The sequence below is a fragment of the Heterodontus francisci genome, chromosome 32 (assembly GCF_036365525.1).
Source record: "Heterodontus francisci isolate sHetFra1 chromosome 32, sHetFra1.hap1, whole genome shotgun sequence".
NCBI lineage: Eukaryota > Metazoa > Chordata > Chondrichthyes > Heterodontiformes > Heterodontidae > Heterodontus > Heterodontus francisci.
Genome location: NC_090402.1, coordinates 31,632,023 through 31,657,399, shown reverse-complemented (window position 1 = coordinate 31,657,399; position 25,377 = coordinate 31,632,023). Strand labels below are relative to the sequence as shown.

The window sequence follows — 25,377 nt, the reverse complement described above, 5'->3', positions numbered from 1 at the left end:
TGGGGAACTAGGGGAGTGGGGAACGTAGGGGAGTGGGGGTAGTAGGGGGGTGGGGGGTAGTAGGGGGGTGGGGGGGAAGTAGGGGGGGTGGGGGGGAAGTAGGGGGGGTGGGGGTGTGTTCTCCAGTGGGGGCGGTTGGGCCATGGGGGAGAGGAGGGAACCTCCTTGGGCACAGGATGCCCGGTCAGGAGGGGCACCTGCTCAGCCTGCAAGAAGGCTGCCAGGTTTTACCTGGCGGCGATCTTGGGGCCTTTGCTGCCCAGCCGCCATGGGCAAAATACCAGTGGTGGCGGGAGGAGGCCCCTGACAGTTTATTGGCAATTTAAGGGCATTGATTGGCCTGGGGTGGGCAGGCCATTTCTCACTGCTGACGCCCCATGTAAAATTGCAGTGGGCGTCAGCAGTGAGGGGGGGGCGGGAAGGCATTGGGAATGGCACACCGCCCCCCCACCTCCCACTCAATTGTACGCCCCACCCCCGCCACCGGCCCGCGTGTTGAGAGGGCCATAAAATTCTGGCCTTAGTTTCTAGGCACAGATTTAAGCGTAAACTGCCAACCTCCAGCAGTTGAAAAATTTAGGCTACTCTCAGAAGCACCTTTTTGAGGTTTAAGTTTAAAAACAAAATGGTGCAGCCAATGCTATGCAACATTTTAACAATTCGTTACCAAGGTAGGTAAAAAATATATATATTTTTGGAAGCAGATTCAATAACGGTCAAAAAGGAATTGGATAAACGCCTGAAAGAGACAAATATGCAGGGCTCTGGGGAAAAGGCAGGGAGTGGGGCTAATTGAATCTTTGTTTCAAAGAACTGGTAGATAGGCCAAATGACCTGCTTCTGTGGTGTATCATTCTATGATTCTATGATTTAGCATTATGCATAAATGTATATTTTTAAAAAGATAAAAGCTTCAGCTAGTGATGTCACAGTCACTGATTGTCAATGTACTGCAATGTAATTTACCACGGCGATTTTAATCTTGGCCAGCTGTCAGAGGATGGAATCAGGGCACTTCACCATTGGGAGGGGAGGTACAAAGCAGCTTTTGCCAGCCGCTGAAGGAGGAGCACGGACATTGCCCTGGGCACAGGTTATTAGCAGGGAGATGATATCTGGTGCATGGAAGGGCCTAAAGACATAAAAAAAACCCAAAATAAAACTGTAACAGGAAACAACACAAAAATCAAGCCTTGGTTTGTAACCTTATCAGTTCAGCAGCTTCTTGTTCAGAACTCCAGCTGTGTGATTGATCCTGCATTGCTGGCATTTATCATGACCACAATTTATTGCTCATTATAGACAAGCAAATAAATATATACGTGCTAAAGGCGGTTGGCACCATAAAATCCAGCTTAGTCCTCCTGAAAGTTTCCAGACAGGGCTGGTCTATGGCTTCATCGTAAAGAGATATCACTTTTACATCTAACCATGAGGAAAACAACAGCCTTATACCTGAGCTAGAGAAACCTCACGAACAATATCTGTGACATTCTGAGCATCTTTCATCTGAAATCAGCCACAACCCTTATTTACAGACAATATGAATGCAAACCTTGAATCTATGCAGTATATTTGGATATGGATAGTAGGTTAATAATAAACTAAAATTTAAATGTCTTAATTTTTCTCTCCTTAAAGGGGCATTCATGAAAATGCTTTTAGCAAATCTGTGTTCTTGTTTTGAGAGAAAGGAGTCATGCATTCGTTTGGTCACAGTAACAACTATGGCAAGTGCTCTGATACAAGGTTTGCACAACTAAGCTCAATGATCTGCCCAATCTGTTCTTTTCAGGTCTGCAGCATTGCTGCAAGTGCAGTTACCGTGGTAACAACTAGGACACTACTATGTATGCATCATAGGATTGTTCGCTTGCAGGGGGAGCAAGCAGAAGGCTCTTTGGAAACAGCTAAGATTATCCACTGCATGTCGGATCTTACAGTTTGCAGATTAAATTTAAATCAACTTAAGACAGAAAACAATTCAACTGAAAAAAAGAGTACGCAACACAGAAACATCCAACAGGAAGTTCTTTGAATGAAACTTACAAATAAATTACGCAAGGTGGTGAGACAAAATTGGGCCTTAGCTGCCATTAGACTACTATTTCTGTATTGATACAAAGCAGTTTACAATATATTCCAACACAAGACCTGTAGCTTAAGTTATGAGCCAGTCTAACCCCTCAGCACATCCTCCAGGGGGTGATCTTTACTGGCTGGTTCTTCACACTAGGCAACAGAATTGAAGCAATGCCAAAAATAAGCCAAGGCAACCCACTGTGTAAACTTAATATCGAATCATTTATAATGTTGGGAATGAGGCAGAATTCCCACCAACTCTCTGCTAACGTTAAAAGTTAACCTGCAGAGTACTGAACCCTGAGCACGTTTCAGCACAGATATGTTGCTTTGTCGTTGAGCTTAGTGTGAGTTGCTGCATAGTTTGGCTTTGTCAACCATGCTGTGTGCTACATGGTTTCCCCTATAGTATTCTAGTAGCATTACAGATGGAAGAGTATTGATTCCCTATTATCAATGCAGTTAAAATTTTCCTTCAGGAAAGCAGAGGCCCTTTATCCAGAAAAGCATTTACCTCCAACATCACTGTAACTTAGCAACAACCGAAAGCTTTCCCTCAGGCAAGTTTCCAATGTGTTTTTTTGATCATTATGATTTCTTTGCTACATTCTGATCCACCCCACACTCTCCATCGAATTGCGCAGCAGAAAACTGAAACCTGCTTGTTCGAATAGCTTTGATTAGAAAAATAAACTGCCTCAACAGTAGCTTGTGTCCTGCTGGAAACCACAATCCTGGTCTGCCCTTGCTAGAATTTATTGCTGTGAAAGTTGTATTTCGAGCACTCCCTACAGAAGTCATCAGCAAACCACCAATACTGGGCTATAAATAATATAAAAGAGTATCTGCTCAGTCCCAGACTGTGGGCAGTATTAAGACAGTATGAAATGTCTGTTCAACCTGATACTGCGTTCACTATCATTTTAATCAAGCCTAAAATGGAGACGACTGAAAAATTAGATTCAAACCATCAATCAAATGGTTAATAGCAGCGTGATTTTATTTTGTATTGTGGCAGATACATAAAATGAAGAAAAACATACCATTACACTGGTTTACAATGCCAATAAATAGCATAAATGGATTCTAGCAGGAGAACAAATCCCAAAGGTGTGACGGATAGGCACTGTAAATAAAGCAGCGATGAGCATCTGTTTTATTGGGAGTTTTTGTTCACAGCCAAATGCAAATAAGACAGGCTGGTTCGTGAACCTCTTTAAACTGAGACTGTCTTCATCAAAAGCCTTTGGTGAACCTTGCTTTTTCTCAAGTGATCGAAGAGCCAAAGGAATCACGAGGGTCATTATCAATGCTGGAAATACTCAGCATGTCTGGCAGCATCTGTAGAGAGCTGGTATTTCAGGTCAATAACTTTGTTACTCTCTCCACAGATGCTGGCAGACCGGCTGAGCATTTTCAGCATTTTCTATTTTTATTTCCGATTTTGCTTTTGTATCATTATCCATGTTCACGCTGACAGTGGAGAAACTGGTTTGGAGGCAGCACTGTTGTGTTTGATTGATCTGGGTTTGATTGTATTAGTCTGTACATTGATCAGTATTCACTATGTTTGATTGATTAAGCCTACAGGTGGAGCTGAAGAGTTGGAACAAACTAAAAGACAGAGCTAGAAGGTTGTACAAAACACAGACTGTTCTGAAGACGACATTGTACTGAGATCTTGTAAGAGCTGAGATAGTTTAAAGTGCTGTAAATAAACAAGTTTGATATCTGCATTGCTCTAATATATCCAGCAACCCGGTATAACAATAACAGGCACATGTTGGAAAGTTGTGTGTGATCTACCAACAATTCCCTGATACGTGCTGTTGATGGATCAGGCTCCTCACTGGCAAGACAGATTTGGGCAATTATCATATGCCATATTTGCCCAAAAGACAGTAGGCACAGTTGATCGTGTGGTGCATTTTAACACAATTGACTCAATTCCCTCATGTTAAGAAGAATTGCTGAGCTTTTCATGAAGACAGGAGGCTCTTCAATGAACAAAAATACATTTCTTGGCCCATCAGATTGCCAAGAACATTATATGTACTCCAGCACTGGACTATTAGATATCACATACCCCCACAAGACTGCCAGAGATCACTTATCCGTTTTATTGTTCCTGGTGACTCAGTACTTGCACTCTCCAAGTCAGAAGGTTGTAGATTCAAGCCTCACTTCAGGATCTAAGCACCCGAGTGTAGGTTAACACTTCAGTGCAAAACTGATGGAGTGCTGCATTGTTGGAGATGCTTATTTTCACCTGAGATGTTAAAACAGGGCCGAGTCTGCATGTTTAAGTGGATGTAAAGGATTTGAAGAGCAGTGAGTTCTCCTAACAAATTTGGTTGCCATGTTTACCTACATAATGACTACACTTCAAAAGGTAATTCATGGATAGGAAGCACTTTAGGAAGTCATGAGCATTTAAAATGCAAACTCTTTCTCTTTCCTCCCCCCACAACTGCATCACCAAGTTAACAGAACCAGTACATAATCGAACTTTAATATTTTTCTACTGTTGTGGTTCCAGATGCAGGAACTAATCCATGAGTTCTCAGCCTTGATGATGGAAAATTTATGTACAATAATTTCCTTTGACACGGCACCTACTTTTATGAATGTAATTCTGGCCACACAGGATAGCTATATGACACAACTGATAAAATAGCAGCTTGCACCTGCAGAGGGATGTACTGTCCTTCAGGAATTAGTATTGCCTTTTTGAAAAGGAGATATACATACATCTTGATGAACCCAAAGTGTCCAAAACTACTGAATTAACCCAAACTGGTTCTAGCTGGGTCACCTCCCGTTTGCTCTTCAGTTTAATGCTTACCCCCAGCTAGACTCATTGGCAAGCATCAGAAAGCAGCATATGTTATAATTCTTTTGCGTAATGCTGTAACAGTCTTAAAATGGATGTGCAATGGAATTTGTATCTGCTTCCAGCAATACACTAATATCTGCAGCTGTATCAATTACTGAGTCAAAACAGACAAGGAGCCAGGGAAATATTAGACTTGCCCTTTGTTGCTGAGGGAAGGGTCATCAGTGGGAGAGCATTTAGTGGGTAGCAATCATAATTTAGTTAGATTTAGCATAGCTATAGAAAAATACAAAGATAGACCAGGACTACAAGTTCTCAACTGGGGAATGGCCAATTTTACCAAGCTGAGATGTGATTTAGCAAAAATGGACTGGAAACTGCTACTTAAAGATAAATCAGTGACACAGCAGTGAGAGACATTCAAGAAGGAGATAGTGAGCATTCAGAACAAATATGTTCCCACAAAGAAAAAGGGTGGGACCCCTAAATCTAGGGAAAAAAGGGAAGCTTCTGTTGGATACTGAGAGCTCAATACACCAGAAAGCCCAAAGGATTACAGAAAGTGTAGCGGTGAAACTAAAAAAGAAAATTAGGAAAGGAAAGAGAGGCTATGAAAATATATTGGCAAGTAAAATCAAGTAAAACCCAAAGATGTTTTATCAATAAATAAACAGCAAGAGAATAACAAAGGAAAGTATAGGGCCGATTAGAGATGAAAAAGGTAAGCTGTAAGTGGAGGCAGATGTGGGCATGGTTTTTAAGGAATGATTTGTGTCTGTCTTCCCAAAAGAGGGGAAACAATGGAGACATTGTAGTTAAGGAGGAAAAGTGTGAAATTTTGGATGGGGTATGCATAGTGTGAGGAAATATTAAGAGGTTTAGCATCTTTGAAAGTAGATAAATCTCCAGGCCTGTATGAAATGCATCCCAGGCTGTTAAGAGAAGCAAGCGGGGAAATAGAAGACCATTATTTTCCAATCCTTTCTGGCTACAGGCATGGTGCCAGAGGATTGAAGGACTGCTAACATATCATTGATAGAAAAGGGAGAAAGGGATAGACCGAGTAATTACAGGTCAGTCAGTCTAACCTCGGTGGTGGGAAAATTATTGGAAAAAAATTCTGAGGGACAGTTTAATCATCATTTAGAAAGTCATGAATTAATCAAGGACAGTCAGCATGGTTTTTAAGGGCAGGTTTGTATGACTTACATGATTAAATTTTTTGAGGAGGTAACAAGGAGGGATGATGAGGGTAGTGCATTTGTTAGATTCTACATACATTTTAGTAAGATTTTTGGCAGTGTCCCACATGGCAGACTGGTCAGAAAAGTAAACGCCCATGGGATCCTAGGCAAAGTGCCAGGTTGGATCCAAAAGTGGCTCAGAGGCAGGAAGCAAAGGTAATGGTTGATGGGTGTTTTTTGTGATTGGAAGGCTGTTTCCAGTGGGGTTCCGCAGGGCTCAGTACTAGGTCCCTTGCTTTTTGTGGTGTATATCAATGATTTAGACTTAAATATAGGGGGCATGATTAAGAAGTTTGCAGATGATACAAAAATTGGCTGAGTGGTTGATAATGAAGTAGAAAGCTGTAAACTACAGGAAGATTCCTATGGACTGGTTAGGTAGGCAGAAAAAAGTGATAAATGGAATTTAATCCAGAGAAGTGTGAGGTAATGCATTTGGGAAGTTCAAATACGACAAGGGAAAACACCTTGGGATACTTGCATGTATTAGACATAACATAGGTTATAAGAGCAGGGAGGTTATGCTAGAACTGCAAAAACCACTAGTTAGGCTGCTGCATAAATTATTATGCATTACTGCATACTGTTCTGGTCAGCGCAATACAGGAAGGATGTGATCGCACTAGAGAAGGTACAGAGGAAATTTGTGAGGATGTTGCCAGGAATGGAGAAATTTAACTATGAGGAAAGATTGTATAGGCTGGGGTTGTTTTGTTTAGAACAGAGCAGGCTCAGGGGAAACTGATTTGAGGTGAATAAAATTATGAGGGGACTGGATGGAGGGGACAGAAAAAATCTTTTTCCCTTAGCAGAGAGGTTAATGACCAGGAAGCATAGATTTAAAGTAATTGGTAGAAGGATTAAAGGGGAATCGAGGAGAGCTTTGTTCACCCAGAGGGTGGTGGGAGTCTGGAACTCACTGCCTGAAACAATGGTCGAGGCAGAAATTGTCATTGTATTTCAACATGAAGTACCATAATCTACTAGGCCAAGGACCAAGTGCTAAAATGTGGGATCAGGCTGGATTGCTCTTTTTAAGCCAGCACACATACTGGGTTGTAAATTTCTATGATTCAAGTGCTAACAAAAAAAAGGGGCAGTGAAGATGTGCAGAACTTCTGAAGGTTATCTTGCTGCACTGAATGATCAAGACAAGAAAATGGATACTGAGCCATTCAGGCAACATCTTCTTACAGGGCAGTCCAGCTGAGAGCTTACAAAATTCATCATTAATGGAAAAAGGCTAGCAATGAATTGATTGAAACCAGAGCTGAAAAGCTCCACTTGCTAATTAGCCTGGGGCAAGTTAATTTCTAGTTCTGTCAAATTGACAAACAAAAAGGTCTTGGTTTTAACTTCCTCCCACCTGATGCAAATGAAGCAAGAGTGGGGGATGGGCAGTTAAAATGCAGACTTGCCCAGCCCTTTCCTGCTCCGACTTAACTGCCTGCAATTTAAAAAACAGGCAGCAAGGACACCTGCCTCAAGCCAGAGGAGTGGTAAGTATGTATATATGGCTCCACTGACTTCAACAAGACTCGGTCTGCTATTTTAACTGAAGGCCTCAGGGAGGGAGCAGTGTCAGCATACTGCCAAGCCAAACCTGACAGGAACTGGATCACGGTCTGGAAGAAGCCCAGGTTTTAATTTGTTTTGAAGCTTTTCTTGTGGACTGGAGGGAGAATGAGTGCTTTTGGCACTCTCCACCCTTCCAATCACAGTTGCTTCCCTCACTGCCTCTCCATAACTCAGCACTTACCTAACTACTGGGGAATCGTTCCCACGATGGTCTTCTGCTGCCTGAGTTCTCAGCCCCATCCATCTGCCAAGCAGTGATTTCTGCAGGATTTAGATGGGAATCAGGACCTGGATATGGAGTTGAGGCCTGGAAATGATAGCCTCTCCGCGCTTCAACATCCGAGCATGCAACAATCCCAGTCCGAAAAAATCATGGCCAAAGAATCCTGCCAGCTTTCAACGGTCATCAGTGCAGAGTCAGAAGTTGATCTGATTTTCTTGTTACCTCTGATCCTTTGTGGCAGCACTTCTCTAACTCACTGATTACAAAAGATGCATTCCTTTTTTAAAAAAAAAAAATGACTTCCTCCATTTAAAGTTCAAGGAATAGTTTTAGTAAATGAAAACTTCAGTTCGGTCATTTTAAACCAGTCCTATTTTTCTAGTGGAGAATCTTTAATATGCTTTTCAAGCACTAGTTTGAGGCCAGACACACAAAATTGGGAGACAAATGTTTAGACACAAGGTCACTGAAATGGCAATCTCAGCCCATGCTGTATAACTAATGTCCAGTATTAAATTGACAACAACCAAGTGTTTCCACCCATTAAAACAAATGGAGAAGAATTCATGGGCTCAGCAGCTCAGAAGCAGAAAATCCCAGGCAATCGCTTTCCATGGTCGATGCTTCCTCCATTAACAGACAGCTTTATCGAGAAAAGATACCTTTGTTCAATCCAGTTTTGTCAAATTAATTTAATAACACATCTGGCTGTTTAAAACTACATCAGTACAATCATTTGACTTTCGTTTTGTAAATTATTTTCTATTTCCTCCCCTTTTAGGTCTCTGGACCGTATATATTTTCCCAGGAGTAAGCACATGAGATGGCAAAAGATCTAACAGAGAAATAAGGAGAAGTTTCTTCACACAGAAAGGTTGTCAAGATCTGTGATGCACTACCTGAAAGTGTGGTAGAATCAAATTCCATATTAATTTTCAAAGAGCAATTGGACGTGTAATTGAAGAGGACTAATTTGCAGGGATCTGGGAAAAGTCTGGTGATTGGAACTAATTGGATACCTCCTGCAAAGAGGCATGAGGGGCTGAATGACCTCCTTCTGTACAGGATGATTCTATGAACTTCTTGTTCCAATACCACTCTATAATGAAGTGCTCAGAGGTGCATAAGTGAATTCCATGGTGGATTGCCTTCAGATTTCATTCCTCTCAGGGAGGGCTGAGTGTCAACTTCTCACTCTGCTTGACGGTAATACATTACAATAGTGTTGTGGTTATGATACCAGACTACTATCCCAGAGATTTGGACTACATATCCCACAATGGCAAGTTATAAAGTTAAATCAATATATCCGGTAATTTGTGGAGTGGCACCAAAAAAAAAGTCATGAATGTTTCTGCATTGTGGTAAAACCCAGCTGGTTCATTAATGTCCTTTAGGAAATGAAGCCTGTCAGCTTGAACCAGTTTGGCCTATGTGGGGGTCTAGACCCACATGACTTGGTTGATTCTTAATACCTCTGAAGTGGCTGAACAAACCACCCAACTAATTGCTGAAGGACCACCTTCTTAGGGCAACCAGGAATGGGCAATAAATGCAGCCTTTTCAATATCATTCATTTCCCAGCAACACATTTAAAAAAAAAAAATAGGCCATAATGTGGGAAATCATAGACATGAGACCAAGAACCAACAGCCATAGCAACACCCTCCAGCATACTATGCTAGTGAAAATTGCAAAAATAATGTTATTTTTGGGCAAAAGGTTAATGTGTTTGATTTGAAACATCCAATGGGGTCTGTATAACATACAAGGACATTCCCTCTTTGAAAAAACTGGCACATCAAATAATGGTACCTTCAGGCCTGTAATTTCTGCTGCAGATCCTTGATCCACTCCCGTGATGTAAATTCCTAACGCATACTCAGCACCACCTCTGATCATCAGGCCCAATGACTTCCCATCTTCAAGAACAAGATTTACCTGCACAATCCAAACAGGAATAGTAATGAACAGGAGAGACATGGAACAAAAGGTATTTCAGTTATCATTAGCATCGCTATACCTGGAGAAAACAGGTTTGTGCGTGACAGGTGTGCCATGTTGTGAAATTTATTTTATTTGTGTCTGAACCATTGTGAGATGTGTAGAGATGCACCATCACCTGCTCAAATTCAGCATTCCTGTCTTTGAAGACTAAGATATTCAATTGATTGGGAAAGCACAATCCTTAACCTTAACGTTCCCTTAACGCACACAGAGCTTATTTTGTGCTCTCAAACAAATTTACTCGCTAAAGGCCAGAGTTTTGAAAATGACAATGCCATATGTGTGTTAGAACTCAATTGAAGCAGCACCCACAACTTCAAAAAGCAAAGTCCCCGCTCTTTGTCTCCAAATCATCTAGTGATCTGAGGCTCACTCGCCCTTTCCGATTGCAAGGCTTAACGTTTATATTTTAAAACAATTAAACAATACTCAAAACTAACCATCAGGTTAGAGCTCAGCTCACAATGATATGTACTTGCATTTTTGGCCCACTGTTCATCCATTTAACTGGTAATTTATTAACATGCACTGGGAAAACCATACAGCCCATGCGGGTGGTAATTTTGTCGAGGGGACAGCGAGTGTGTGAGAAATGTAACTGGCGTGTGGCATAATAAAGTAGCCAGCATTTCATATCTCGGGCGATGAAAGCAATTAAGACCAGTATATTTGTACTTCACAGCTTGAGCTCAGTGTGCATTGCAAGACTCAGATCAACTGCTGCATAGTAAATTAATCTTAATCTCAGTTGGAAATGTTTAGGGCAATTAGGCTGTGCAATAACTTTTTTTATAAGTAGGCGTACATTATATGAAGACTGCAGTTTAGGCTGAAGTTCTATTCCATGTGAACAGGTTTCCTTTATTCTCTTCCCTCTCTTCACCTAACCCCCCATGAACAAAACGATTCACAGCAAGAAAAAGAGTCACAATTGCAATCATTCAGTAAGAGAGACAAGCATTTAGAATTCCTGTTGGCTGCAGGGATGATCACATTCTGCTGAAGCTAACTTTAACTTTGAGCCCTGTTGGTTGGATTTAAATCTTCAAAGCCAGGGGTTCAACCATCAGAATAATACTACAATTACTTTTATTTAAATGGCACCTTTAAAATAGTAAAATGTCCCTGAAGCACTAGTGTCTCCTCCCCCTCTTTGATTTAGCTTCCAAATACTAAAATTAAAGGGGGTAATTTTGACTTTGGGCCATCATGTAAAATGAGTGATATTGGGTCAGCCTCCTGTTATACATCTCATTATACATCCAGATGTCATATATCCAGGCAGCTGATTCAATATCACTCATTCTACACTATTGTCCAAAAAGAAAATTACCCCCAGAGAATTTTACAGCAGAGGGAAGCCATGTTGCCCATCTTGCCTGTGCCACAACTCTGAAAAACCTATCTTGCTATCTAGTCCCATTTCCCCTGCCCTTACCCCATCTCCTTTTCAGTTTGTCTTTTTCAAATATTCATCCACTTCACCTTGAAAACCTTTATGGATTCTGCTTGCAGCACAGATTCCTGTGAAGTATTCCATATCCCAACATTCCTCTGCATAAAAACAATTCTCCTACTCTCTCTCTCTATTGCTTTGGTGATCTGACATTTTTGCCTCTAATAAGAGTGGAAACAATTTTCCCCTATTTTTCTTTATCAACCCCTCCATAATTCTGATCATCTCTATCAGATCTCTCAGCCTCGTCTTTTATAATGAAAACAGTCCGACTTTCTCTGGTCTCTTCCTAACAAAAAGCTGTTGTCCCTGGTATCATCGCAGCAAATTTCTTCAGCCATGGCTTTTCCATATTTTGCATATTAGAACACCCATAACTAGGCAGAATATTCTAAATAGGCTTAAATATGTATAAGTCTAGTTTGTAATTAGTTTCTATTTATAAAACCAAGAAATCTACATGTCTGATAAGGTGATGATACAAATTCAAAAGCAGCCTTCAAAAAGGAATTGGATTCATACTAGAAAGAGAAAGAATTGCAGGATATGGGGCAAGAGCACGAGAATGGGACTAAATGAATTGCTCTTTGAAAGAGCTGTCATAGAAGATGCATGGGCCGAATGGCCTTCTTCTGTGCTATACTATTCTACATTCCATTAGCTTATTTTTTTTTAAATATATGTAACTTGTCCTCCCACTTTTAAAATGTTGTATGTCTCTGAACCCCTAAGTCTCTCTGGTCCTCTACCCCTTTTAAAGTTCAACAATTTAGTGCAGATATCCTCTTATTATTTCTCCCAAGATATATCAGCTCATTTCTGTGCATTCCATTTCATTTGACATCCATCTATGCAAGCTACTAAAGCAAATACAAAATACTGCGGACGCTGGAAATCTGAAAAAGTCACAAAATGCTGAGAATGTTCAGCAGGTTAGGCAGCTGCAGCAGCAAGAGAGGGAGAGATAACTGGAGATAATTTTAATGCCCTATTGGGGTTGTTTCCGGTTTTCATATAAGCGGGACAGAGGGACAGGCAACCATTCTGCTCACAGGAGACAGGTTATTCATTTAAATATTTTAATGAGGCTGTGTGCCTCTGATTTCATCTTTCTTCCAGCTGTAATGCTGGCTGGTCAAGTCTTCCAGGCCTTGGGAAACCTGGCAGCTAAAGGGAGACGGCACAGTGGTGCAGTGGTTAGCACTGCAGCCTCACAGCTCCAGGGACCCGGGTTCGATTCTGGGTACTGCCTGTGTGGAGTTTGCAAGTTCTCCCTGTGTCTGCGTGGGTTTTCTCCGGGTGCTCCGGTTTCCTCCCACAAGCCAAAAGACTTGCAGGTTGATAGGTAAATTGGCCATTATAAATTGTCACTAGTATAGGTAGGTGGTAGGGAAATATAGGGACAGGTGGGGATGTTTGGTAGGAATATGGGATTAGTGTAGGATTAGTATAAATGGGTGGTTGATGTTCGGCACAGACTCGGTGGGCCGAAGGGCCTGTTTCAGTGCTGTATCTCTAATCTAAATCTAATCTAAAACTGCTGCATGGAATAGGTTTTTCCAGTACTGCTTGTGGCCCAGGAGGAACAGGAGTGTGTTCCCCCTCTTACCACCACCCCCCCCCAACCGCTCCCTCTGCCAGCCCATCAAGTAAATCTGTTTCCCACTCCAAGTAATAGGGCCCTTCCCCATGATCAGAAACTCCCTGCAATCACCAATACCATCCCTAGAATCACCACCACCACCCCCTGCGATTGCTGACTTCTCCCTGAGAAATAATTGACCCCCCTCCCCCCACAATTACTTACAGCCACAGCAACCAATCCCCCCCTCCCCAATCAAAAACCCGGAAATCCCCCCATCCCTGCCCCAAACTTTCTCTACTCGCCACCCATGCCCCCTCCCCCGATTCTCCAAACCATGCTGTACCTATTCCCTCCCGTGAAATCCAGTGAGCAGCAGGAAGCCTACCCATTCCTGAGTGTTCCCCACCAAACAGGGAGCCAACCCTGTCAATTAGGCTGGCTTCGAGGTGAGGAAACGGTTAAAAACATGAAAACCATGGAATTAAAGTTCCACAGCATTTGGGGAAACCCAGAAATCCAGACCTCCTCCTTACCTCTCTTCCATATGGAAATCTTGCCTAAGTAAATATCTGGGTCAATGTTTCAGGTCGATGACCTTTCATCAGAAATGGAAAAAGTTAGAAATGTAACAGTTTTTAAGCAAGTACAGAGGCAGGGAAAAGCGGGAGGGGAGGAAAGAGCAACCTTCCGGACTTAATATGGAGATCAACAGTTTTAGGTCATAGCAACTGCTCCCATTTTTTTCAGACAGTGGGTGCGACTAATGGTTCTGCTGTTGCCACTTACCGCTCCTACAGGCCTATCCTTGGTTTCTTTACTTGCCCTATTACTAACCCCTTTTGCCTTGGACCGCTATCCATGGTCATTTAATCGCTCCTAGCTTCCACACTATGACACACCTTCCCTTTTGTTCTTTCCTCCCATCCCCACTTCCCTACCTCTGTACTTGCTTAAAACCTACTACATCTCTAACTTCCACCCGTTCGGCAGGGCCGCCCCCACTGCTTCAACCACCCCAACACGCACCCCCGTTCCCCCAATCGACCACCTTTACCTCACCAGGGCCTGACCAATCACCCCCGACGAGGCAACAAAACCTACCTTGGTTCGGGGCTCCCCGACATCTTCGTCTTCAAGCTGGACTGCAGTCCCAGCAGTGGCCACCGCTCCCGGTGGCGCTGCTTGGACTAAGCTGCCGGCCCGCTGATTGGCTGGCAGCTCTGTTAGGCGGGACTTCCTGCCTCAAGCGGATGGAAGTCCCGCCTCCAACAATTAAAGGCCGGGGACCTGCAAAACGCAGGTCAGTTCCCCAGGGCAGGCGGAATCAGGTTCACCACCGACTTTTCAGTCGGTGGACGGCTCTCGTCCGCCAAGGGTAAAATCCTGGCCATTAACCCGGTCTCTCTCTCTCTCCACAGCTGCTGCCAGACTTGCTGAGTATTTCCAGCATTTTCTGTTTTTGTGCTGCTAATAACCTATTTATATCCTAGAGAAACCTTCTTCAAAGTTGACCGTGCTCCCTCTTTTTTTGTTATCTGCAATTAATGATATTCAAAGCTTAACAATTTATATATATTGAAAGAAGAAATTGTGTCAACAATGACCCCAGAGTCATTCCTCCAGTTCAAAACACATCCATTAACCACTACTCTCTGTTTTGTGTCCTTAAGAAACTTTCTGTTCATACTACCATGTTGCCCTTAATACCGTAACTTCATTAGCAACCCTCCTTTAGAGCACCTTATCAAATGCTTTTTGAAAATCTGTGTTCATATCCTTGAAATTCCATTATCAGTGCACTTTTCTTTCCTCACAAGAACCCCTATTAAATTTGTCAGACATGAATTGCCTTTTACAGATTTGTGCTGGCTGTCCTTAATTAGCCTGGGTCTTTTTAAGTGTATATTATTTTTTATTCTGTGCTTGGGCCTCTTGGTAGTAATACAATTCTGAATGACATTTCTCTTCTACTGCGAGAAGCGCACAAAGTCGTGTTCATTTTTTGGTGATTAGTCTGCCAAATGCTCATTAGCAGTGTCCCAGCGGAACACTGTATTGCAAGGCATATTGGGATGGGCATGTCGAAGGTACATTTCACTTTATTCCATAGCAGGAGAGGAAAAGGAATAATAGTGACAGAATCAAGCAATGGCGAAATGAGGACATTTTTTTTTAAACACAGCGAGTGGTTAGGAACTGAAATGCAGTTTCAAATGTGGTTTTCAAAAGGAATTGAATTAAATATATAAGAATAGAACCAGGTGAGAACTGTCTCACCCAACCAGATAGCAGTGGAGAGGCATTGGAGGAGGATATGTGATGAACCATGTCAAAGGCTGCAGACAAGTCAAGCAGGATGAGGACACATTAAACGGAGGCCCTTTCTTCTATAATAAAAGCAAGGAGGCCCTTTCTTCTACCTCAGGTCAACTTAAAGATTCTATGGCATTATTTAAAAAAAAAAGCAGGGAGTTGTACCAGTGTCCTGGCCAACATTCATTCCTGAAAATGGGAGTTTGCTGTGCATAAATTGATTGCCGTTTTTCCTGAAGTGATTACACTTCAAAAGTACTTCATTGGTTTAAAGCACTTTGACATGTCATGAGGTTGTGAAAGGCTCTAGATAAATACAAGACTTTTTTTTCTCTTTTTTGAAACTCCAGTGAACAGAGTTTAGTTATGAGCAACTAATGCTGAAAATAAACAGGTTAATGCCTGGACAGTAGTAGTGCTGCCAGGAATGTAGCAAGAACCTTGCTGATTGAATTTTCTACCCCATTAATAAACCTTTCAGAATATTAGCATCACCAACTGTCTAAAGTATAATTCTTTTCAAGAAAAGATAGAAATAAAGGCCACATTTTTATCAGACTATGGCAGTCAGTAGCTTGTGAAATTTGCTTATATATTGGTGCAGCTGTGAGTACTATACCTGGTTTGCTTATATCCTATAGTGGCAGTTAATACGGCATCACTTTTCCCTCTTACCCAATTCTCTGATGATTCATTGCACAGTGCCTCCTGATGACAGTGCTACATTTTAACAAAGACTCCAATGTGGACAATCACATTAGCGATTTCAAGGTTAAACTCCAGTGAAAACAAAAAAATGAAAATTCTAAATGTTGACTTTTTTCAAAGCTAAAGCTTCTTCGCTATGGTAACCATGAATATTTCATCAGTTGTACAGTACTTTATTTCGAACTCATTGAGTTCATCATCTTTCCTTATAATAAGCCCCTAATGCTGTCTATGTTTCTTCTCACATCGATCGGCAAATGAGCAGTGGGCTGTTCTTATTTGCATTAGAATAAGGAGACACATTAGACTCATAAAAATGCAAAGACCACAACATCAAAACCAATAATTAAGAAAAACAAGGCATCAATTTTTTGTGGAAACTGTAATAAATATTGACAGTGGGCGAATACCCACAACATAAGAATTCTGTCTGTTTGAATGGGAGGGGACTCATAGTAACATTCTATTTATTCAAACAGTGGAAAATGTGGAATCTTGACATTCTCCGACAATCTCACACATAATTTTCTAGTGCTAATACTTGGAGGCAGAGCAGGAGAAAGAGCATGAGGATGCCAGTGTTTTTGTTGTGGTCTGCGAGGTGTCTGACATGTGCGGAAACCCGGCATTATGTTTAAGAGGCTTCAAACTAAGCTATTGAAAAATCTACAGCTTTAGAACTTCTGTTTGCCTGATATGCACTGCACACTCTGTCCCCATAAGAATACACCCCACATATGCAGAACTCCAGAGAACAGAGGTGCATGTTGACAAAGCCAAGGCCAAGTGTACTGCTGAAGTTTATCCAGCCAAAACCGAACAGTTAACCAGTACAGGGGGAACTTCCTCTTTCTTGACAGTGAGAACTACCCTACCCATTAGGATATTGGTTTGCAGTATTATCTGGAGACAAGTGAGAATAATTTCAGCTTCCCAAATGAAAGATCAATGACTTCAGGTTCCATTTGAGAGATAGACTGGCTGATCAATCATTAACAGCTATGGAATATTTCAGAGCTGTCTGGTTCATGTGTCAGGTTACCAAGTTTAATATGAGGGTTGGCTTAGTTTTGAGCTTCTATTGGCAGATTTATCATCTTGGAATGACCTTGACCCCCAAAGAGACTGTGCACACCTAACAGCCCTCCCTTAAAGAGTATAGTTCCAGTTGGTCATTAGACAATGATCAAGCATGGGTGTGAATGCTCAAACAGCTGGAACCAGGAACTCCTCAAAAAAACATAGTAGGTAAGGGATAGGAGATGGAAAACTAACTGAAAAATGATTGTGGACATACAGCATTGAGCGAGAGGAAGTCAGCAAGGAGCAGAGCCACAGTATTAAGTCATTTTGGAAATTGTGACTGATAGAAAAGTAAAGTCAGATTGTCAATGAATTGAAGTATCATAGAGAAGTTCACTCCAGACACTTTTGACTTAGTTTCCTTCAGAAACCATTTGTTTCCTCATCACATCTCCATTCACAGCAAATATTTGATCCATTCTGTCAGAACAACTGAATGCATGAAAAATATACTCAGAGCAGCTCCAAGTTTTGGGGACCTGTTTCTCCAGATACTACCAATGTTCTCTGACAGTCATAATACTTTATTCAGTTTTCTTTTAAGCTTCCTTCATCTCTGTTCCATAGTGCTGGCCTTTTTCTTCTTGGGTTCTTTTTCACCTTTAATAATCTTTTTCAAGATTATTGTTCCTTCACCTTGCCAATGTGTGCCATTCTCTCCCCATCTGAAAGCCTTCATTTCATGCTGAGGTGCAATTCCATGGGGCAAGACACCCTCTGCTACTTTGCCATAACAACCATTACTCATATTGTAAAGCTGGACAATGAAGACAGATGGACGATTGAACTGTAAGGATCAGGAGAGCTCAGTCGGTCCTGTCGTTAGTTGGTGGCAACACAAATGCATCTCCAGCAACAAAGCAATCACTGGATAGCAATCAGGAGCAAGAACCTTCACTAATTTATCTCCTTCCTCACTATGAGTTCTGAGGTCAATTACAACATCCTTAATGCTGCCTGGCTGAGATCAGCTACAAAACAGACAAGGGATCAAACCTGTGATCTTCCTCATCTGCATAGCTCAGTTGGATAAAACATATTCAAACAGTCTTAGGGGGAGTGGGGGAGGGGTGGCTGCTATCTGTGATCTTTAATGCTGTCTTCTATAGATACCAACATCCAGAAATGATCAGTGAGATTATTGTGTTAAGTGACAAGAATCCCCCACCCACCTCAACCTCATTATACAACTTTCAAATATCCACCTGACACTGTTAGTTCTCAATATATTCATTTTATTCTATTCTTATGTTCATAAAGATGAGGGCTGTCAAGTGGTGCAGAAGGGAATATTCTTCTTTTCTTGACAGGCAGTATGAGCCTTCAGTACTTCCTGGCCAGGTATAGCATAGTTAGGTTCTGATGAAACATTAACCTGTTTCTCCACAGATGCTGCCGGACCTGCTGAGTTCCAGCACTTTCTGCTATTATTAGAGCACAGTTAGGTGCAGAGTTAAAACCCTCTTTACTCTGTTCCAATAATGTGCTTCAGTCTCAACTTCAGAATCCCATTCCAAGTGCACTTATGTGATTTTCACCCACTCCCCCACTTTCCATACAGTCACCCTTGTGATCTCCCCACCCGAGGCCGTTAGATTCAAGCCAAGTCATGAGGCAAAGTATTCATAGCTCTTAGGAACTAGGCTGAGACGACCCAAGCTCAATTGGCAGGGAGGGGAGACTTTCACCCCATTAGAAGGGTCATCGACCCAAAATGTTAACTCTGTTTCTCTCTCTCCACAGATGCTGCCTGACTTGTGAAGTATATTTCAGCATTGTGTTTTTCTTTTACCCCATTAGCCTGAGCTACATACAAACTTTGATCCCAGAGGTGAACCAAGAATGCTGCAACTCACAACTCCCACTGAGAACGACCAAGCATGTTCTCTAACATCTGAGCATTCAAATATTGTTCTACTTCCATATTACCTATTTATGTATCCACACTCCTTCAAAAGAAATATGTTACTGGAGGTAGCAGAAGACCTCACACATTACCTTCTTCTCATCTCCATCTCTGAGCAGCTGAAAATTGCTCTTCTTTTCGCTCTCTTTCCTCCGTAGCGTGTTGCTCCTGTGCCCGAGCAGATCGGGTGGCGGTGAGACATTTCGGCCCAATGGATCCACCCAGGTATAGACGTGATTGGTTACATAGCCTCCTGGAATACGGCCAACTGAGCGCACGTACAGAATCAACTTTTTGGAACCTTTCAGCACCTGGGGAGGAACAAATATAAACGGTGAGATTTACATATTTCTGTAATGCTATACCAGGATGCAGCTCTGGTGCCAAGATTATGAATAATAGATTGCGCGAAACTGAATCTCATTAATGATCAATCTTCGACTGCAAATGGAAAAAGAAAATATGAAACAAGAAATGCATGACCAGGCAAAAAAAAACTGTCCAATACTGTACGAGGAAGCAGTGGGATCCAGAAAATGCATTTATGTTGGGAAGTCATAGCTTGTGAGCCTAAATGATAAGAGGGTTTTCTTTTTGTCATAACCGCATTGGATACAAACTTAGGGAAAGGATAGCAAACTGGATTAAAATTTGCTATAAGGGAGAAAACAGAGTCAAGGGCAGTTTTTCAGCGTGGTTGGGAGTGGGCAGTGAATCATACAGTCTCCAGTCCCTGGGTCACTTCTGTTAAATGTGCATATTAGGATGTAGGCCTAGAGAGAACCGTGTTGAAATTTGTAGACAACAACAAAATAAAGGGGCAAATTTAACAATAGAAGACCATGGGAAGGTACAAGGGGATATTGGAAAGATGGGGAATGGGGTGCAATGTAGCAAATGGATGTAAGAACTTTAGAAATAGGAGGAGTAGGCCATTCAGCCCCTCAAGCATGCCCCGCCATTCAATAACATGGCTGATCTGTCCTAGGCCTCAACTCCCCTTTTGGGCCTGCTCCGCATAATCCTTGACTCCCCGAGATTTCAAAAGTAAATAAATAAATTCAATGCCAGAAAATGTGAGATAATATGTTTTGATAAAAGAAAACTCCAAATTGAAGTAGACTTGGCGCTGGGAACAAACAAATCAGAAAAGTCAATGAAAAAGAGGGAAAAAGGACAGAGAGACAAGTAAAAAGAGCAAAAAGGCACAGGGAAAACCTGGAGAGGAAGGGGAGAGTGAGAAATGATGAAGATAACAGAGTATAGGTGAGACAGGGGTCTCGGGGTTCCCTCTCAGCCTTTGCCTGGTTTAACCGTAACAGGATTTAATTTTAAAAACACCATGTCTTTAGCTCCTCCTCAGTGAATCCTTGTTCAACTGCTTTCCAATTGCAAAGCAAAGAAATCAGACAGGTTTTCTTAGATTTAAACACGAAAGGTGGAAGTTTACTAATCTTAAACTCTAATTCGGTTAATGACTATGAATACGCAGCGCAACCACGCTAGCATGCAGACGTGATAAACACATGAAGGTAGAGACAGAAATGTAGAAAGAATAAAGGGGAAAAGTTTGAAGCAATAGCTTAGGTTTGTTTACTGTCCTGAGTTTGATCAGAGACTTTGATCGCAGGCAAATCTTGCCGTTTCGTTGGGGCCTAGTGGACACTTTCAAACTTGTTTCGATGTAGGAGTCTTCTCTCTTGAGTGTTAAGTGTCTTCTGTGGATCTGGAAGTGAGACAGAGAGAGAGACAGAGAGAGACAGAAAGACAGAGACAGAGAGAGAGAGAGAGAAAAGAGAGAGAAAAAGAGAAGAGAGAGAGAGAGAGAGAGAGACACAGACAGACAGACAGACAGAAAGAGAGAGAGAGAAAGACAGAGAGAGAGACAGAAAGGGTCTCTTCTTCCAAGTTCAGTTGCAATCTGCAGTCTGACCTGTCCTGTGAGCAGTTCAGAACCAGACTTGGGCCAACAGGTTAGTCATGTGACTTGCTTTTTTTTAAAGAAACTCCTGCGTTTGTGGATTCCAAAACTCTCGGTGGTGGGGGGGGGGGGGGGGGTTGGGGTTGTGGTGGTGGTGGTTGTAGTGGTGTCTCTTAGCCTGACAAGATGTGGATCAGCATTGCCCAGCCCAATCTTTGTTAATGGAATCAGTGAGCAATTTTTTTCTCTCCAAGCACTGTCTCTTAGTATGCAAATGTTTTTCTAGCCACTGCATGAAAGTACGATGCCTCATTCTTGGCTGGGGGCGGGGGTCTTCATGACACCTCCACACCCAGCAGAATGAAATGCGATTTTTTTAAAAGAGCATTTCATTAAAAGGGACTAGAGAGAAGAGTAGGTACAGGAAAGCACACATGCATCTCTCTCACTCAGTCAACAATCCTAAAAAGTATTACAGTCTGTCTTTTCTTGGTGGCAGTGCTGCTTTAAACTGCTTTTTTCGCATTCCAATACCATGTGGTTTTTGGGGAAGTTTTTCAGTTTGCACATTTCCAGGACTGCCTAGGGTGTCTTCGTTCCTGTTGAGGTCTGCAGGGGGAGGGTGAGATTTAATTAGCTCTAGTTTAGAGTTCTGCTCATGGGTAGCAGCAGTGGGTGGAACCACTCTGAACTCTCAGTGCTTTGATGAGTTATGCAAGGGCTTTTCACCTTAGGGGATGGTTGGTTCCCCTTTTCTCCTAACTGTTGGGAAAATTAGCAAAGAATCCTTCCCTTTGTCCTCTGGGACACTCCTGCTTGCAGGTGTTTGCCTAGATCCTACTGCACTCCCCTGCGACACTTCGATTAGATGAAGCATCACCCTTTCAGTTTCTCTGCCCTCTTGAGGACTTCCCTTGTCTCTGCAGGTTCCTGTAAATGCTGAGCAACTCTGGTGGGGTGCTTCTAGTGTCTGCATTTACATAGGAGGATGTGGGTTCTAACTTTTCAAACATTTCGGAGTTGACTGACCAGACAGTAGGGGTTTTCATCCAGACTTTCATTAACCTGGCCTCTTGGTCTCTTTTTCCCCGTTCCTTTCTAAACTTTTGCCAGCCTTATGCCTGCCTATCCCCTTTTGTTCTCAGCAGCAGTCCCTTACAGTTCATCAGCCCTCTGCTGGAGGGTCCTCCAAACACTGATTCAGGACTTAGGGGTGCAGATTTCACTGTAAGTTGGTGTTTCCCCTCAACCTGACATATGTGGCATCTCCTACAGTACTCCACCACATCTTTGTGGAGTTCCTCCTGCGGTCTCTCTTTCACTACTGGGGGAGCTACCACCTTCGTCCCTGCCAGATTACCTAGGAGCAGGTCTACCCTGTCCACAGGCAAACTAGGGACAATCCCTATGGTCACCGGTCCCGAAACTAGGTCGCACTCCAGGTGCACCCAGTGTAATATATAAGCATAAGGTCAGGCCTTTTCCCAGTAAAAGGGATCTAGTGGCCCCTGTGTCCTTGAAGATTACTAGGGGCTTGCTTGCCCCACTCAAGGAGTATGGAGTTACACTCTCTTCAGACACAAAACACTAATAACCTGCAGGAATCCTATTAAATTTTCCTGCACCTACAGCCATAAGCTTCCTGGGTCTGACTTTTACTGCAGTTAAAACCACAACTTGTTCTGCTGTGCTTTCCATCAGGGTCCCATCTCCTTCACTGAGCGTGTGTGTCCTGATTAACCCTACAGGTTTTCCCTTTAGTTTCCAGCAGTCAGCTCTTGGATGCCCTGCTTTATTACAATGGAAGCACACACTTATTGAATGGCGGAGCAGGCTCGAGGGGCCGGACGGCCTACTCCTGCTCCTAGTTCTTATGATCACAGGTCTCCGGGTCTCATTTCTACATACAACACCTTGCTTTTTGGCTGGAGGGCCCTCTGTATCGCCTGCTTTTCTTTCTCTCCCAGAACTGCTTGGATTTCTATCAACCTCCCACCCTTTATCCTTTTCAAATTTGTGAGGGTGATTAGGAAAGGTTTCCCTGGGAAACCGACTGATAAGTTATAGCAAACTCATCAACTAGCACTGCGGCTTGCCGGGCTCTGTAAACTTTTGTGTCTTTATGGAGAGTGGGAGAGAGTTTTTAAATTCCTCTAACAAAATTACCTCAGATTTTCGTAGCTGAGCCTTTAAGAGCCCTCAGCCACTGGTGAAAAGCCAGCTGCTTATTCGTCTCAAACTCCGGGTAAGTTTGATCAGTTTTGCTTCTCGAGGGTTCTAAACTTTTGGTGATCGGCTTCTGATACTAACTCATATGCCCCGAGGATAGCATTTTTCATCAGTTCATAATTGGATGAGCACTCATCTGGCAACATGAAATAAACCTCATGGGCTATTCCGGTTAGCTTGCTGTGGAGCAGGGGAGTCCATGGCTCAGGTGGCCACTTTAACTGCCTTGGCAGTTTTTCCAAAAGACACAAAAAAGGCTTCCACATCCCCCTCATTGAATTTTGGGATTAATTAGGAAAGTTTTAACAACTCTGTCCCTAGCCCTGAATTGCGCTCCTCCATATTGGTCATGCTTTCACTGGAGTTACTCTGTCGCCCCCCAGTTAACTCAAGTCGCCTCAGCTCGCTCCGCATTCCTTCTGGAAGGCTCTTCCGTTCTCTTTATCTCCTCTCTTTCTCCTCTCTCTTTTTCTTCACATTCCTTCTTTCTCTCTCTTTCCTGTCTCTCTCGTTCCCTTCTATGGTCTTCTAATTCAAATTTCTTCTTCCAATTGTATCTTTGCTAGCAATACCGTGTCGGAGTCTACTTCTAACCCTGTTTCTGCTTCTTCAGATTAAAGGGAAAATTGGTTGGCCACTCGCCTTTGGAGTTCAGACTTTTTAGTCTTGGCACGGACAGTGATCCCACACTGCTCAGCCATTTTTCTCAACTCCTCCATAGACAGTGCTTTTAATGGATCCCAAGTTACTTCACCCTGGCTTGGGGAGCTACTGACTTCAGTCACAGACATGTTAGTATTTTAGCACACACAACCACAAGAAAACCTGTATTGAAGTCTTTTCTCTGTTTGATTGGGATCAATTTAGCTTCCCACTTCCAATTTCTCATTTGTCTGTGGGTCAAATCCAGGACGTTAACCCCCAAATTTCTGATATGACCAGGTGAGAAAGGAGTCTAGGATTTCCCTCTCAGCCGTTGCCTGGTTTAACCGTAACAGGATTTAATTTTAAAAACACCATGTTTTTATCTCCCCCTCTGTGAATCCTTGTTCACGGCTTTCCAATTGTAAGGCAAATAAATCAGACAGGTTTTCTTAGATTTAACAGGAAAGGTGGAATTTTATTAATCTTAAACTCTAAATTGGTTAATAACTACGAACATGTGACGTGACCACAGTACCATGCATACACGATAATTCTTTTGGGCCTCCTTATCTCGGGAGACAATGGATACGCGCCTGGAGGTGGTCAGTGGTTTGTGAAGCAGCGCCTGGAGTGGCTATAAAGGCCAATTCTAGAGTGACAGGCTCTTCCACAGGTGCTGCAGAGAAATTAGTTTGTCGGGGCTGTTGCACAGTTGGCTCTCCCCTTGCGCCTCTGTCTTTTTTCCTGCCAACTACCAAGTCTCTTCGACTCGCCACATTTTAGCCCCGTCTTTATGGCTGCCCGCCAGCTCTGGCGAACGCTGGCAACTGACACCCACGACTTGTGATCAATGTCACAGGATTTCATGTCGCGTTTGCAGACGTCTTTAAAGAGGAGACGTGGACGGCCGGTGGGTCTGATACCAGTGGCGAGCTCGCTGTACAATGTGTCTTTGGGGATCCTGCCATCTTCCATGCGGCTCACATGGCCAAGCCATCTCAAGCGCTGCTGACTCAGTAGTGTGCACAAGCTGGGGATGTTGGCCGCCTCGAGGACTTCTGTGTTGGAGATACGGTCCTGCCACCTGATGCCAAGTATTCTCCGGAGGCAGCGAAGATGGAATGAATTGAGACGTCGCTCTTGGCTGGCATACGTTGTCCAGGCCTCGCTCCCATACAGCAAGGTACTGAGGACACAGGCCTGAGACACTCGGACTTTTGTGTTCCGTGTCAGTGCGCCATTTTCCCACACTCTCTTGGCCAGTCTGGACATAGCAGTGGAAGCCTTACCCATGCGCTTGTTGATTTCTGCATCTAGAGACATGTTACTGGTGATAGTTGAGCCTAGGTAGGTGAACTCTTGAACCACTTCCAGAGCGTGGTCGCCAATATTGATGGATGGAGCATTTCTGACGTCCTGCCCCATGACGTTCGTTTTCTTGAGGCTGATAGTTAGGCCAAATTCATTGCAGGCGGCCGCAAACCTGTCAATGAGACTCTGCAGGCACTCTTCAGTGTGAGATGTTAAAGCAGCATCGTCAGCAAAGGGGAGTTCCCTGATG

General features: G+C 42.9%; 1 protein-coding gene across 1 annotated transcript in view; it reads right to left on the bottom strand.

The window, feature by feature from the left end:
- Positions 1-25,377, bottom strand: part of whrna (whirlin a) — a 205,482-nt gene that overhangs the window by 104,185 nt on the left and 75,920 nt on the right. Inside the window, exons 3-4 of the mRNA XM_068011888.1 lie at positions 19,114-19,332; positions 9,779-9,904 (exon numbers count right to left, since the gene is read on the bottom strand). Coding sequence (XP_067867989.1) covers positions 9,779-9,904; positions 19,114-19,332 — 345 coding nt within the window. The remainder of the gene's footprint in view (positions 1-9,778; positions 9,905-19,113; positions 19,333-25,377) is intronic.